Source organism: Hippoglossus hippoglossus, chromosome 19, assembly GCF_009819705.1.
Source record: "Hippoglossus hippoglossus isolate fHipHip1 chromosome 19, fHipHip1.pri, whole genome shotgun sequence".
Classification (NCBI taxonomy): Eukaryota; Metazoa; Chordata; class Actinopteri; order Pleuronectiformes; family Pleuronectidae; genus Hippoglossus; species Hippoglossus hippoglossus.
This window is the reverse complement of record NC_047169.1, coordinates 11,842,703-11,856,789: the sequence shown is the minus strand read 5'-3', so window position 1 is coordinate 11,856,789 and position 14,087 is coordinate 11,842,703. Positions and strand designations below refer to the sequence as shown.

The window sequence follows — 14,087 nt, the reverse complement described above, 5'->3', positions numbered from 1 at the left end:
AACGCATCCCCCCTTTCCTCTTCCTCCTCCCCCCCTGTTTGAATGAGTGATTGGAGCTGACATACATATGGAGCACACTCATCCTGGTAGCGCTCAGAAAAGAGGGAGAGAGGGGGGGTAACATGCACGCACATCAATGTACATGCATTCTACACACTTTCCACACACACACACACACACACACACACACACACACACACACACACACACACACACACACACACACACACACACAGTGAATTTGCTTTCCCACAAAGTCAGGAATCCCTTCGGAGGTTTCACACGAATAATTCTCCTTCTGTTTCTGTCACTTCTTTTACTTCCTTTAATTTCAGCCTCTTGTCTCATCTTGTATGTCTTTGACTCTGCCCCTTCCTCTCCCTCCCTCTCTTGGTGTCGCACTAAGCATTCGGAGTGTGTCCCCCCCCCCCCCGAGGTCTCCAGCTTTATAGGAAGCCTGTCACACTAATAGATTTCACCTTCTCTCATTTTCCTTCTCGCTGTCACCCCTCCTCCTCACCCTCTTTCTCATCTGCTGCCCATTACAGACACAAGTGTCTGCTCACCACAAGCTACTGTATCCGAATGCACTGATGGAATTAAATAGCTGGAGTGAAGTAACAAACACGTCCGTTTTTTTTTTTCCCTCCAAAGTTTCTCCCTCGAGCTGCAGCTCCTGGTACAGAACAAGGTGCAGGTCCGTTACATGTCACCTCTCATCTGGTACTAGTGGACATGCAAGGACGTTTTTAAAGCTGCTGAAAGCTGCTGAAACTGCAACCACACATTAACATTACTACAGGAGTCCACATGCATGTTGTCAGTTCTGTTGGGCTGTTAGAGAACATATTCAGTTCTATTCAATTCTATTTGTATAGCGCCAACTCACAACATACATTATCTCAAAGCACTTTACATAGTAAGGTTTAAATGTATGGTTCAAAAACTATGGAGCACACTATCTCTGCATATCTGAAAATCAAACTGTGTGTAACTTTATTTTTTATACTCTCGTTTTCTCTTGTGTTTGATCAAGAACCTTGTGTTTTACCAGATTGTTTTCCTCTGTAGCTGATTTAAGCCACTGCTCGATTTGGATTCTGAATTGATCCTATTTGATTTGGCTGTATCATTTTATTGTTTCTGGTTTAATCGGCTTTTTATATGTGTTACTTGTTGATTCTAATAACAACTTGTTTGCATGTTAGTAATATGCTTTTACTAGAATTTATTTATTTATTTCAAAATTCAATTATGCAGCAATAAATGGAAATCTTTTATATCTTTTGCTTGTCTATGTCCCACAACAAATACAATACACTGCATTTGACGACACAATACATAACCTTGAACAAAACTTCAGAAAAATACAAAATACTGTATAGTAACAGGAGAAAACATTCAAAATTAATTAAAAGTTTGATCATATTTATGTTTTTAAAGCACTTTGAGCTGTATTTAAAGTTTGAAAGGTGCTATATAAATGAAATTATTATTATTCATTATTATTATTATGGCCTTGAGCTACATTCTAACATACTCACAGTGAATGCTAACAAGCCCATGTTGTCAATAAACCAACATAGTTCCTGTTTGGTGCCTAAAAGCAATCGAGCAAATTTCAATTTAATCCAAGGTCGTCCAACAAGGCGAGGAGCCTTCCAGGATTTATCAGTTTATAATAAAAAATACATCGGTGTCAGAATTGTTGTGCTACTTTGTCAGTTTTGTTTCGAACTTTGAATATTTGTTGTTAATGAAGTATTAATGCTCTGTTGTTTTTGTGCAGGGCGGCACAGTGGTGCAGTGGGTCTTTGACCAGGGGCCTGTCCGTTTGGAGTTTGCACTTCTCCTCGTGTCTGCGTGGGTTTTCTCCTGCTTCCTCTTAACATGCAGATTGGGATTATTGGACACTCTAATTTGAATATAGGTGTGAATGTGAGTGTGAATGGTTGTTTGTGTCCTGCAGTATGCTGCTGAAGGTGTACCCCAGCCTCCCATGCCACCCTTACAGAATAAGCATAGATTATGGAAGGATGGATGTTTTTGTGGAGTTTACATCTCTCAATCTACGGTATAGCTTCCTGTTTAGAGGCTCTGTCTCACACTGGCTGAGTTTCTCAGAACGCAGCCTGTCTGTGTCTGTACTCGACAGCCTTACCTTGTGCATTTCTCCGGAATCCACCTACAACAACCTCACCTATCCCCTCTTCCTCCTCCTCCTCCTCCTCCTCCTCGCCCCTCGCCCCGTCTTGCTCATCCCACATGTCACATTACATTTCCCAGGCAGCCCCGGGAAAAGGGCAAGAGGCCCGTATGAATTGATGTGGGTCTCTTACAGGAGCATGGCCAGGACAAGGACGGGCGCACACAGGCACATACATAAAAGGCTGACGACGAGGGTGAAGTGACACTGTGCGTATGTGCGGCGTCCTTCACCTGTCACCTGATTTCATCTGCGGCGTGCAGGCCGTGCACTCTCTGAACTTAGCATCTGCACACAAAACACTACTTGTTTATGCATGAACCTGTAAAATTCAGACGAACACACACACAGAAAGATGTCTTTGTTTCTGTCACACTCACTCTGACAGACCTATGGCAACAATGCAGCGTTACACCACATCATGCTCCAGTAGTTTTCAAAGGGGAGCTCTCTCTCTCTCTCTCTCTCTCTCTTGCTCTCTCTCCTCCTGGCCTCATCGCCCCAGTGACAAGCTGGGCAATGTCGACCCCTATTGGTGCACACGAGACATTGTGCTGCACTGGGAGTCTGTTGCAGAGAAATATATGAGATGAATAACCAGCGATATTGAGTGCATTCATCATCCACTGACAGTAAATTCACACAAGAAAATTGACATTAGCTCATAGACATCTATCACGGGCCTGTGCGTTCGGCAGCACACATTCGAGGGTGGAATGTGCGACGGATGAATCAGATGCATCGGAGTCGACTGAGGGCTGCTACCTCATGATGTCGTCTGTGTTTTTGCATTTGCATTCCACCGTTTTCTCCCTCTCCGTACCCACGCTCCATCATCTACTTTCCCATGACGCTTCTTCTCCGTGACTCCCGTTACTCCTGATTTTTTTCCCCCCTGCAGCCTGCACGCAGACTTTTATATGTCCAGTTAAGCAATTCTCTCCTCTAATTGGTTAATGGAGGGCAGAGGGGTTTGGTGTAAAGGGAAATCCCAGGAGCCTCTGAGGCCTGCTTCATGCCCACTGGACTGGAAGGGAGCCAAAATGTAGTCTCCACCAGCCCCCCCCCCACCACCAACCCGCCCCTCCATCAACGCCTCTACTGGACTGGAGAAGATCCAAGATGGATGCCTCCAGGGCTGTGCTGCTGTGAAACTTACACTAATGTAGATGAAACCTGGAAGAGACGAGCTTTGCATCGCCGCTGTTCAATTTTTTACACATTAGAAATAGAAAATTCACGTAGAATGATGTTATGACCCAAAACTGCCTCCTTTAAACTACTTTAAAAAACCAAATGTGAATTAATGATGTGTGACTGGGACAAGAAAATCATATTAAATCAATAATGCATCAAAGCCTGATCTGTCTTTGTGACTCAAACGTCAGCTCGCGGAGCAAACTCGAGGCAGGAATCTGCAGCATCATGTCGAAGCCGGCCCTCCTGCTCATGCAGCGCTTTAAAATGCTTTGTGGAAAAACGGAGCAATTTTTAGAGACGGTGTCTTGAAGCGCAGTGATCCACAAGGCTCGTGCATGCAGCTGTCTCCCCGAGGATAGAGAAAAAACACAGAGCGGAGGGAGGCGAGGAGAGATGGAGGAGGACGAGGAGGGGGGAGAAAGAACACGTAAGCCCACAGAGGGGAGGAGAGGTGAGAGCGAGAGTGATGCAGAAAGAAAATAAAAACAGGGTGTTCAGTCTTAATATAGATTCTGCTGTGTAAAAGGTCAAAGTGGCAGGAGGAGGGAGGGATGCTGTCGCTTTAACTGTGGCTTGAATCCCCTCTCCTCCTCTCTCAGGCTGCCATCTTTGCTGTCAACATGGTGGAGGAAGTGCTCAGGTGTTTACTTAACCTGGCGTGGTGCAAACTGACCTTTTTCAAATGTTCACTGGAGGAAAAATAAGACAAGGATGAAAAACACACTCAAGCTGAAACTCCATGGGCCTGGCTGGGTTTGTGTGTGCATGGGAAAAAAAACTTAATTCAATGTACACATGCTGCAACGCCCCCACAGATATTTTTCAGGTCAATTTGACCTGCATACACACTGAGACACATACACACCAGCTGTGTTCTCTTCCGGCTGTACACTCTGAGTCACGCTTACATTTAGATTTACTTTCAAACTTAATTTATTTCTACATTTTTCCCCATAATGTAAATCATGCGATTTTAAATTGAAAACATGTTTTGATGGTTAGGCAAGTGGTAACTATGGTTAAGGGTTAGAGTAGGTCTCCAGGAAATAGATGTTAGTCAATGTGATGTCCTCTGCAGCCATGGAGACACGACTGTGTGTGTGTGTGTACCTGAGTGGGTGAATAGTGAAGGATTTAGAGTTATATCTTTTACAGTTTTTTCAATTACATTTTTAGTTGTTATTAACTAAAAGAACTGTTGAAAAGTCTTCAGCAGCCCGCTCCTCACTCGACAAGAAGTTGAAATGTCCTTGAGCAAGGCACTGAAAACTCAAACCGCTTCAGTGGAGCTGCTCAGTGGCTCAGAGACTGGGCCTTGATCCAGCAGCACCGGGGCGTGTAAATGTGTAATGGTATAAATATGAAGCAAGGTGCTGAGTGACGAGGTCAACTTTCACCAGAGCCTGGAGCTGAAGGTTTAAAGGAAGGTGTCTCCTTGTTCTATGACACCAGGACGTTGAGATGAGAAGATGGTGTGGCATTTGAGATTCCTCCTTGTCCTGTCAGCATGAACTCACCAGCTGCAAAGGAGCAGAGGTCACGGTTCAAACTGCGCCAGTCGCAAATGTCATATGACTCGTCTCCTGCTGTGACTGTCACCTTGGCTCATCGTTTGGGAGGCAAACAAACCAGCAGGAGGATATTGGAAGAAAGACTGAGCAAGCAGAGGAACTCGTCTCAAGGGGCTGGGCGGATGAGCATATGAAAATGTAGCGTTACATAATGGGACATTGCATAATATGTCCCATTTGATACCACGTCACTCACTGATGCACACTAGGACCCCACGTAAGCAAGGCATACAGGGGGAGGGAGGGGGGGTTCCGGGTGAGGTGATATGAGGAGGGGGAGGGGGAACGCGGAGGGCTTATGGTTCTGTCTCCGAGCAGAAGACGTGGAGTGACGGAAGTAGACAGCCAATGGGGAGGGGGCGCGGTGTGCGGGCGGGGTGGGGTGATGGTGATGTGGGCGAGGGGGTGGGGGGAGGGGTTGATGGTGAGTGTGTCGGGTAGGAGAGCTGGTGTGACGGTGGGTGGGCGAGAGCGCGGTTGGTACTGGTATTTCTGCCCTGTCACATCGTGTTAGTGTGCAGCCAAGCACGACTGCTGAGCACACCACTCTGGACAGCTCTGCACACACGGGGTGAAGCACACACACTCACACACACACACACACATTTCACAAGGACACACAGGGCCTTCACTTGAGTGCACACACACACACACACACACACACACACACACACACACACACACACACACACACACACACACACACACACACACACAATTTGTAATCTCCCACGAGGACCGCAAGGACGTCCAATACAAGTGAGCACCGATGGAGGTTTGACAGAAACCAGTGGAGAGTGCTCAACCTCCCAACTTTACATCTATCCATCCATCCATCCACCCAGCCAGCCATCCATCCATCCATCCATCCCATCCCATCAGCCATTTGTGGATAAAATCATCACAGAGGAAAAGTAATTTCCTTTTCCGTTTCTCAGAAGAATGTGCACTAAATGGAAATAACGATTGGAGACGGTTGAAATCAGAGCCAGATGAAGTCCGTCTGTCCCCGCACACTGTGCATTCATGTTGGGAGAATATTGCAACCCGATGTTCTGGGCCCTGCCGCATCAGCGACCCAGGCGATGTCTTGTTATGGAAAGAAGCTCTCCGAACCCAGATGTGCTGACTTCACAGAGCTACAAATGAACCAAAACAATTTACTTTACCGCCATCAAACACATCTCACACAACACTGGGAGACGAAGAGAGCGGCCAAGACGCATCCTCCTCGTCAGACAGAGTCATTGTGTTGGCAGGGAGCAGAGCAGTCCTCCTCTCTTGTCTGTGGTCACTGTATGGAACATGGCTCTGTGGCCGAGAGCCCAAAGGCTTTTCTATTACACAATATTTTCCTTGAGAGCCCCACCCCCCCCCCCCACCCTCCCCAGGCATAGGAGGACAGGAAGAAGTGAAGAAAGCAGATGGAGGAATGGAGGAAGAGTCGGAAGAGTGGAGGCAGCAGGAATATTTCACTGTAAATGCTGCTTTCACACTGCAGCGCGCCCTGTGGCACGGGAGGGGGCTGGGGGGTGGTGGCGGGACAGATGGATGGCTAACGGGGGGAAAATGAGATGGAGTGGCGAGGTGTGATGTGCGGTGACCCCTAGCTCCTGGGCGACGCCATAAACTTGCCCGGCACGCTTCAGCGGCTTCGAGGGAGGAAGACAGAGATATAAGCCGCTGTGCCGTCCTCGACGACACACAACCGGCTCTGTGGCGAGTTGTGTGTCGGGGGTCAGAGGTCGCAGAAACGCATATGTCATCGTCAGTGCCACAGATGGTCATAAAGGACGATCCTCTGCAGCGTGTACACCTCCGCTCACACACAACATCCATACATGTGTTGACATCATATGATAAATGTCAGGTCACAGCTTTCGCATAGACAGAGATATCTAAACCACTTATTTATGGATTGACATTCAATTTAGTTTCGACATTTATGGTCCCCAGAGGATCCTCCAGACTTTTGTGATACACTGGTGTTTTCCTCTGATGCACAAATATTTCCCACAGGATGGAACCCACTGACTCTAGTCCTCCTTTTGATTCGTTGGACTTCTTTGTCAGACCTACAAAGATATTCATGGTAGTTACATGGCTTTAACTTATTCAAACATTCACTAACCCTCTAAATGAACATTATCACTCAGAGTCGGGTCTCTACCCTCTCCTGCACCTGCACTGCCTCAACTTCAAGAGCTCCGGCTTTGGGCTCCTGACCACCATGGTCCTCCACCACACTGATGCCCACTTCAGGGGATTCTAAAGAGCCCTCTGTAGCACAGGCGCCTTGCGATTCTGTGTCGCTCTTCATTTTACATATGGCCCAACGACGTGACTGACAGTGACACTGACATTCAGCCAGGCCTCCCTCGCCCTGTGAGTTACCTGCCCAGTTTTTTTTGTATTTTTCAAAATGCGCTTCTGACCCAAGAGTGATGTAAGAACTAGGTGTAAATTGGAATTTATGCCTTATTTTTCCCCCCTGATGGGTTAATCTGACCCTGTTAATAATTAAATAAACCATCACATCAAGATATAAGGACGGGAGTTTGTAGACATCAGGGAGAGCATCTTAACATCTGATAGCCACTCATGGAAAGTGAAGCAGAATGAAAGCTAACAGAGCGTGCACCAATGCCCACATTGGAATTTTATTTGAATTGGCTTTTTTAACATGCTCTATCGTTTCCCTTTTCATTTTTCTGGAAAGAAACTGATGATGTTTGCTGCAGTTTCTCAGGACGCTTTCTATAAATGACCATTTAATGTGGAACCAATTACAGGGAAAATGGAAAAAGTGTTCAATTGGCACTCTGACAATTAACAGTAAATCACTGACAGCACAACTCGCCTTTTCCAAAATAAGCGTAAAATTGAGTTTGAAATTATCGCAGCGTTCCACCACAGCAGGTCAGCAGATACATAAACGTGCTTTGTCTTATCGAGCCACTTTTTCTATGAACATTTAGCAACATCAGCTCATAACTATATATCATTTATTGTGTTTTTTAATATGAACTCAAGTAAAAGAAGAGGGTACTTTCACTGAACTGTTTATTTTCTACTATCATCTTTTAACATGACATTATATTTCCAGGAAACCTCCTTGCAAATTATATCAAATTGTTGTCGTTCATTTTTTCTTAAATTATGTTTAGTGTTTTCTTCACTTTGACTGGAGTCAACACTATTGGGTCACAAGTTTAGCCAAAGTCAGGCCAGTAAACAAGCTGTTGAGACGGACTGGGCACTGTGCCGTGAATAAACCAAATCAAAGCGTAATGCAGCAGAGTGAGTTGTTAATCTTATCTGTGTGGAGCAAACTACGGGAATGATGCGTCCTGAAAAACACAGTCTTCTTAGTGCCGTCCCTGTGTGACTCAGCAGAAGGTGAGATGCTCAGAGAGGCGGCATGTGGGGCTGTCAGTTAGCTCAGGTGAGTGTTGACAGAGCCCCCAGTGGAGCGGACACACACGCACGCACGCACACAAACACACACACACACACACACACACACACACACACACACACACACACACACACACACACACACACACACACACACACACACACCACTTCCTCTCTCTACTCCCTTCACCTTGAATGAGACATTGCTGGAGCTGCCTGTGTGTGTGTGGTCCAGGTATTACTGACATTGTGGGGACCTAGAACTGTTTGCTACAGTAACTTTATGGTGACTTGTCTTCCTTATGGGGACAAAAATCTAGTCCCCACAACGTAAATTATTTTATGGTGAGGATGTTTAGGATTAGGTTAAGGTTGGTTTTAGGTTTTGGTTTAGGTTTTGGTTTAGGTTGAGATATAAACGGAAAGGGTTAAGGTTAAGGTTGAGTTTAAGGTCAAGGGTAAGGTTGAGGTAAGGTTTGGATAAGTTTTTGGTTATGGTTAGGTTTAGCTTGAAATTAAGCCTTGGTTGAGATTAAGGTTAGGTTAGGGTTAGGATTTAGTTTTAGGTTAAGCTTGGGTTAAGGTTAGTTTTAGGTTTAATGTAAGGTTAAGGTTAGGATTTACTATAGGTTAAGGTTAGGTTTACTCTTAGGTTAAGGTTAACATTTTGTATTAGGTTAAGCTTGGGTTAAGGTTAAGGTTAGTTTAAGGTTTGTGGTTAGGTTAAGGTTAGGATTTAGGTTAGGTCAGGTTCTAGTTTAAAGTTGATTAAGGTTGAGTTTTGCTTTATGTTAAGGTCAAGGAGTAGGTTCAGTTTAGGTTTAGATCAAAGTTAGGTTTAGGGTAAAGATTAGCTTTAGGTTAAGTTTTAGTTAAAGTTAGGTTTAGGTTTGGGTTGAGGTTAGGTTTTGGTAAGTAGTAACTATGGTTAAGGTTTGAGTAATTCTCACGGATATCAATGGAATGAATTAGAATGTCCTCTGAAGTCATTTAGACATGACTGTGTGTGCGTGTGCGTGCGTGCGTGCGTGCGTGCGTGCGTGCGTGCATGTGTGCAGCACAGAAAGATGTTATCACTTTTCCCTCCCTCCTCTGGTGTTGGTGTGAAGGGAGTCTCTGAAAACAGATGACCTACATTTTCTGTGAGACAGACTCCAGCAGCGAGGCCTCCCCGGATTCAGAAAAGATGGAGCGAAGAATGGAGAGGCATGGAAAAAAAAGAGAAGAAGAAGAAAAAGAAAAAGAGAGAGAGAGAGAGAGAACGTCTGGGGAGAAGAAGATATAGACAGAGAGAGAAACAGGCAGACTTCCAGTTTGACAAGGCAGACTTGAAGAGGTAGAGACGCAGGCACACGAAAGGAAATGGGGAAAAGTTTTGATGCTAATCCTCTTCGACTCCGCTTTCCTTCCCTCTGGAGCGGTTATATAAAACACATCTAGAATTCTGTTCTATGCACATCAAAGAGCCCGCACCGCTATGCAATCTGCATATATGATGCGTCCAGGGAACAGCAGGAGGTGTGTGTGTGTGTGTGTGTGTGTGTGAGTCAGAAATAAACCTGTTTGCAGGGTATTCAGAGGACTTTGTATTCTGATGAGTCACTTGGATCAGTGACCTCTGGAGCTGTCAAAGGTTGATCACGTTTTCCTTGCGTCGTAAATATGGAAGTGATCATCAAAAAGCAACAGATTCAGCTCATCCCCAGTCACATGGAGCTGTGAGTGTTTTTTTTTTTTTAAAGGTGGAACGGCTGAATGAAACATGACATTGTTTCAGGACGCGTGGGTCGCCAGCCTCGGTGTCAGATGCCCCCGGGATGACTCCGAGTGGTGGACGCTGTCAGAGGAATAGTGTGGCAGCGGATGAAGTCATCTCGCCGAGGATGAAAGCTTCATTATTCACGCCAGCGTCATTTCCTGCTCCTCTGCTGCCACCTACTGTCAACCAAGTGCACCTACATGCAAGGTTATGTGCTTTACTGAACTAACGTGGTGGTTTTACGATGTATTTTCATGTTTCGTGCACGTGATACGACGGTTGTTCTGCAGGAGGTTGATTTGCTTTGGGAGATAAAAACTTAAAAACGGTAAAAGAGAGGGATATGGAGATTTGGTGCAACGTGACAACAGGATCACAGTAACCTACATAAAGCTTACATAACATATTCAAAAGCCTTGAAGAAAAAGTGCCTGAATAAACCTGTGACTGTACAAAGAAATAGGCCTGAAAACAGAAGTGCACACAACTCACAAATCTTCATTTCAGGGTACAAGTACAAGCTTTATATAAAATGTTAAAATATTTCTCTATTTGAGTCGAAAGCAGAACCTAGCAAATTCAAGTTTCAGATCCAGATTTTTTTTAGAGATATGAAAACACTCTGCTTGAATTGGTATTTTGGATTTGATATTGTTTATTTCTCTTTAGCATTAATATATAAATGATACAGGCTATGTTTGTTTTGTACTTTATCTTTCGTATAACTTATGGGTTTGGTTTTCATAGAAGTCATAAACGCTTTCTACCACACACCACAAGCGCTTTAAATTGGATGTATGTATTTTGTATTCATGTTTTTCGGTTTAAGTTAATTAGATATGATATGTGAGAGTGAATGGTTGTATATTTGTATCTCTAAGTCAGATAATTGGCATAGATAATGGATGGATGGATGGTCAACCACAAAAAGTTGAATATACTTAGTTGTAGAAAAATATTCACATATTGAAAAATACAAAATCTATGAATCTGCAGCAAATTGTTTAATATATAGTTTAAGTGCTGGACACATGTTCCAGCTGCATACAAAGATACATTGTGTTGTAAATGATATATAATGTTTGTATTAACGTGTTTGTGTTAAACTGAGGTTCAAGATTTCCCCTCTTCAACAGATGAATGTGAAAACAGTCTTCTAAACTCTATATTCAGATCTGCACAGTCACCAGGAGACATTAAAACCTCCTCCACAACAGGTTCATGTTTTTTCATTCACACTGATGCACATGACAAAGCCGTTTAGAGCAGAGAGACATCACAGTGTAATTCCTCTTTGAATTTAAAATTAAAATCGAAGGATAAAAGTGTTTCCACCATTTTTTTGCAGCCGTTGCATGATATCATTTTAGCTGACAACTGAATTGTGGGAACGTGAACTTCACAGTAGAGAAGAAATCAATATTTGTTCATACATTTAAACATGGTTACAAATGTTACAAACCTGAAATATTACAAACCTGAATCAGCCATTTTAATGGGATTGACTGAAAAGTGAATTACCATTGTAATAAACTGCTTTTGATAAACCTTTTATGAGAGGTTTGCAGGTTATCACAAATTAGTTTGTTAATATTCATGATCTATTATTGTTATTATTGATTTATAGACCAGTTACAAGCCATTATAACGTTTGGGTTAAAAAAATTGTGAAAATCCCTTTTAGCGCAGACGGTGTCGGTCCAATCAGAGGTTAAGTCAAAAAGGCACTTTTCACAACCTGGTAATGCAAAAGTTGATTTTAATTATGGCTTATGACTGATCTTTAGAGTTTTATCAAATACATTTTTAACTATTAACAATAACAATTAGCTAAAACCCTTTATTATAAATGGTGCATTATTATAAAGTTGTACCAAAATATCAAACATGGTCGATCTTACATTGATAAATGTAGATAGACAAACGTAAGACCTTAGTAAAATTACTGCGCAAATGTTTAGTGTCTTAGTTCAGTTTAACTCAAAGTCCCTCTGTCACCAGATGAATCCACATGAAGAGTTTAGACATTTTCATTATATCTCCTGTCTCCAGTCTTTCAAGCTGACCAACTGTGGCTGCTGCAGGAAAATGAATAAGCATAGTTCCTAAGAAAGAGTTTAAATAAAGGTGGTTTCCAGGTTTCAGAGACAGTTAATGTCATTTATAAATTCTGACTTCAATGTGCAAAACCACTAGAATGACACAGTGTTCTCTAAATACTGCTTCAGGGTTTGTTTTCCCATCACACAGGATGTGATACAAGGATGTGCAATCAGTTCTCTTTAAAACAAAGATCAAGTCATTGTTACACTGTGTAACGAGAGTAATCCACACGGTTTCCCTCCTCTGTCGTTTGTCGTCTGTAATGAATATCTGGCACGCATCCGTCTTATCATCAGTCTTGTCTCTCGAGCATTTCCTCATGATGTGTCATCATAAACAACTCCTCAACTCTTTAAGAATGAAATGCAATGAATTACAGGAATTAAAAAGATACTTAACAATACATTAACAAAGAGAAAGACGACCGTACACGACGACAGCCCCAAGGCTCTCTCTCTCTCTCTCTCTCTCTCTCTCTCTCTCTCTCTCTCTCTCTCTCTCTCACACCATGAATGTCTTGCAGCTCACAAGTTTGCTGCCCCTGTGCTTGGAGACCTTTCGACTGCTCTTCTGCGAACCTCCCTTCAGCCTCACGCTGCCGGGCGCACTCTGTGACCCCTTCCTTCCTTTGGCCAGCTCCTCCTCCTCCTCCTCTTGCTTGTAGTTTTGGAGGTTCTGGCAGTCGCAGGAGCGCTCTTTGGGGAAGGGATTCTGGCCCTTGCAAAACCACTTCATGGAGCCATAGAGAAACTCAGCACAGCTGGCAACGGCTGCTATCACCCCTACAATGAAGTAGAAGCAGAGGAAGATGGTTTTCTCTGCAGGGCGGGAGGTGAAGCAGTCCACTGTGTAAGGGCAGGGAAAGCGGCTACAGGGGAACTGGGCCTCCACCTTGAAGCCGTACAGCTGCCATTGGCCCACCAGGAAGCCAACTTCTGCCACTATGCGAAAGGCCACGTTGACGATGTAGAGCCTCCGTATGCGCCGGTCCTCTCTTTGCTGCTGGCTGCTGGTTATGCTGGATTGGGAGCATCTTTCCCTCTTGTTGTGGTGGTGCATGGCGTACATGAGGAAGACCAGAGATGGGGTGGCGATGAGGACAATGTGGAACACCCAGAATCGGTACTGGGAGATGGGGAAGGCCATGTCGTAGCACACCTGCTTGCAGCCCGGCTGGAGGGTGTTGCAGGCAAACTCCTCCTGCTCGTCATCGAACAAGTCACTGGCGACGGTTCCCAGGATCAGTATCCTGAACACGAGCATGAGCAAGAGCCAGAAACGGCCAAGCATCGGCGAGTGGGCCTGGAGGGCGTCGAAGAGTCCGCCGAGGTAGCCCCATTCCCCCATGATTGCAGCAGTGTCCTGGGTATGGATCCTTGGGAGTCCGGTGATTTATCCACCTTTCCTTCTCAGAGTGAAAGCTGCCTCTGGCTGAAAACAGAAACTACAGTATCCTGTTATCCCAAATTCATGACTCAATGTGAGACTGATCTGCAGGTCAAAGTTTGGTCCCCGGCTCCTGCGTCTGAGTCAGTGATAGCGCCTCAGAGTCCAAAGACCTGGAACCAAAAGTAAAATATGATTATACAACCTGCAATAACAGCAATTCAAGGAATAAAACAGCAACCCTGGCCTGGACATATAGTATGGGTTTTTATTTGGAGTTGTGAGGGCTTAAGCAAGATGAAGTCAGTCTCAGTCACTTACAAGCTGCAACCTGTGGAAAAACACCGGCTGGTTGAGTCTGAAACTCGACTCAGATGCGATCAGATCACAGAACAGGTTCAGCAAAAGGTGTTTCAGAGACACCCTGAACCTAAACCTCTGATAA

General features: G+C 44.4%; 1 protein-coding gene and 1 long non-coding RNA gene across 2 annotated transcripts; both read right to left on the bottom strand.

Annotated features, from left to right (window-relative positions):
* Window positions 1-746: 746 nt before the first annotated feature.
* LOC117752882 lies at window positions 747-11,965 on the bottom strand. Its single transcript, XR_004612160.1, has 3 exons — window positions 11,845-11,965; window positions 8,027-8,036; window positions 747-758 (listed from the first exon to the last, which is right to left on the bottom strand). It is a non-coding gene; the product is annotated as an uncharacterized LOC117752882 (long non-coding RNA).
* A 562-nt stretch (window positions 11,966-12,527) lies between these two features.
* Window positions 12,528-13,765, bottom strand: LOC117752881 (gap junction delta-3 protein-like). Its single transcript, XM_034570604.1, has 2 exons — window positions 12,760-13,765; window positions 12,528-12,725 (listed from the first exon to the last, which is right to left on the bottom strand). Coding segments are annotated over exons 1-2 (846 nt in total). The 5' UTR covers window positions 13,604-13,765; the 3' UTR covers window positions 12,528-12,723.
* Window positions 13,766-14,087: the final 322 nt, after the last annotated feature.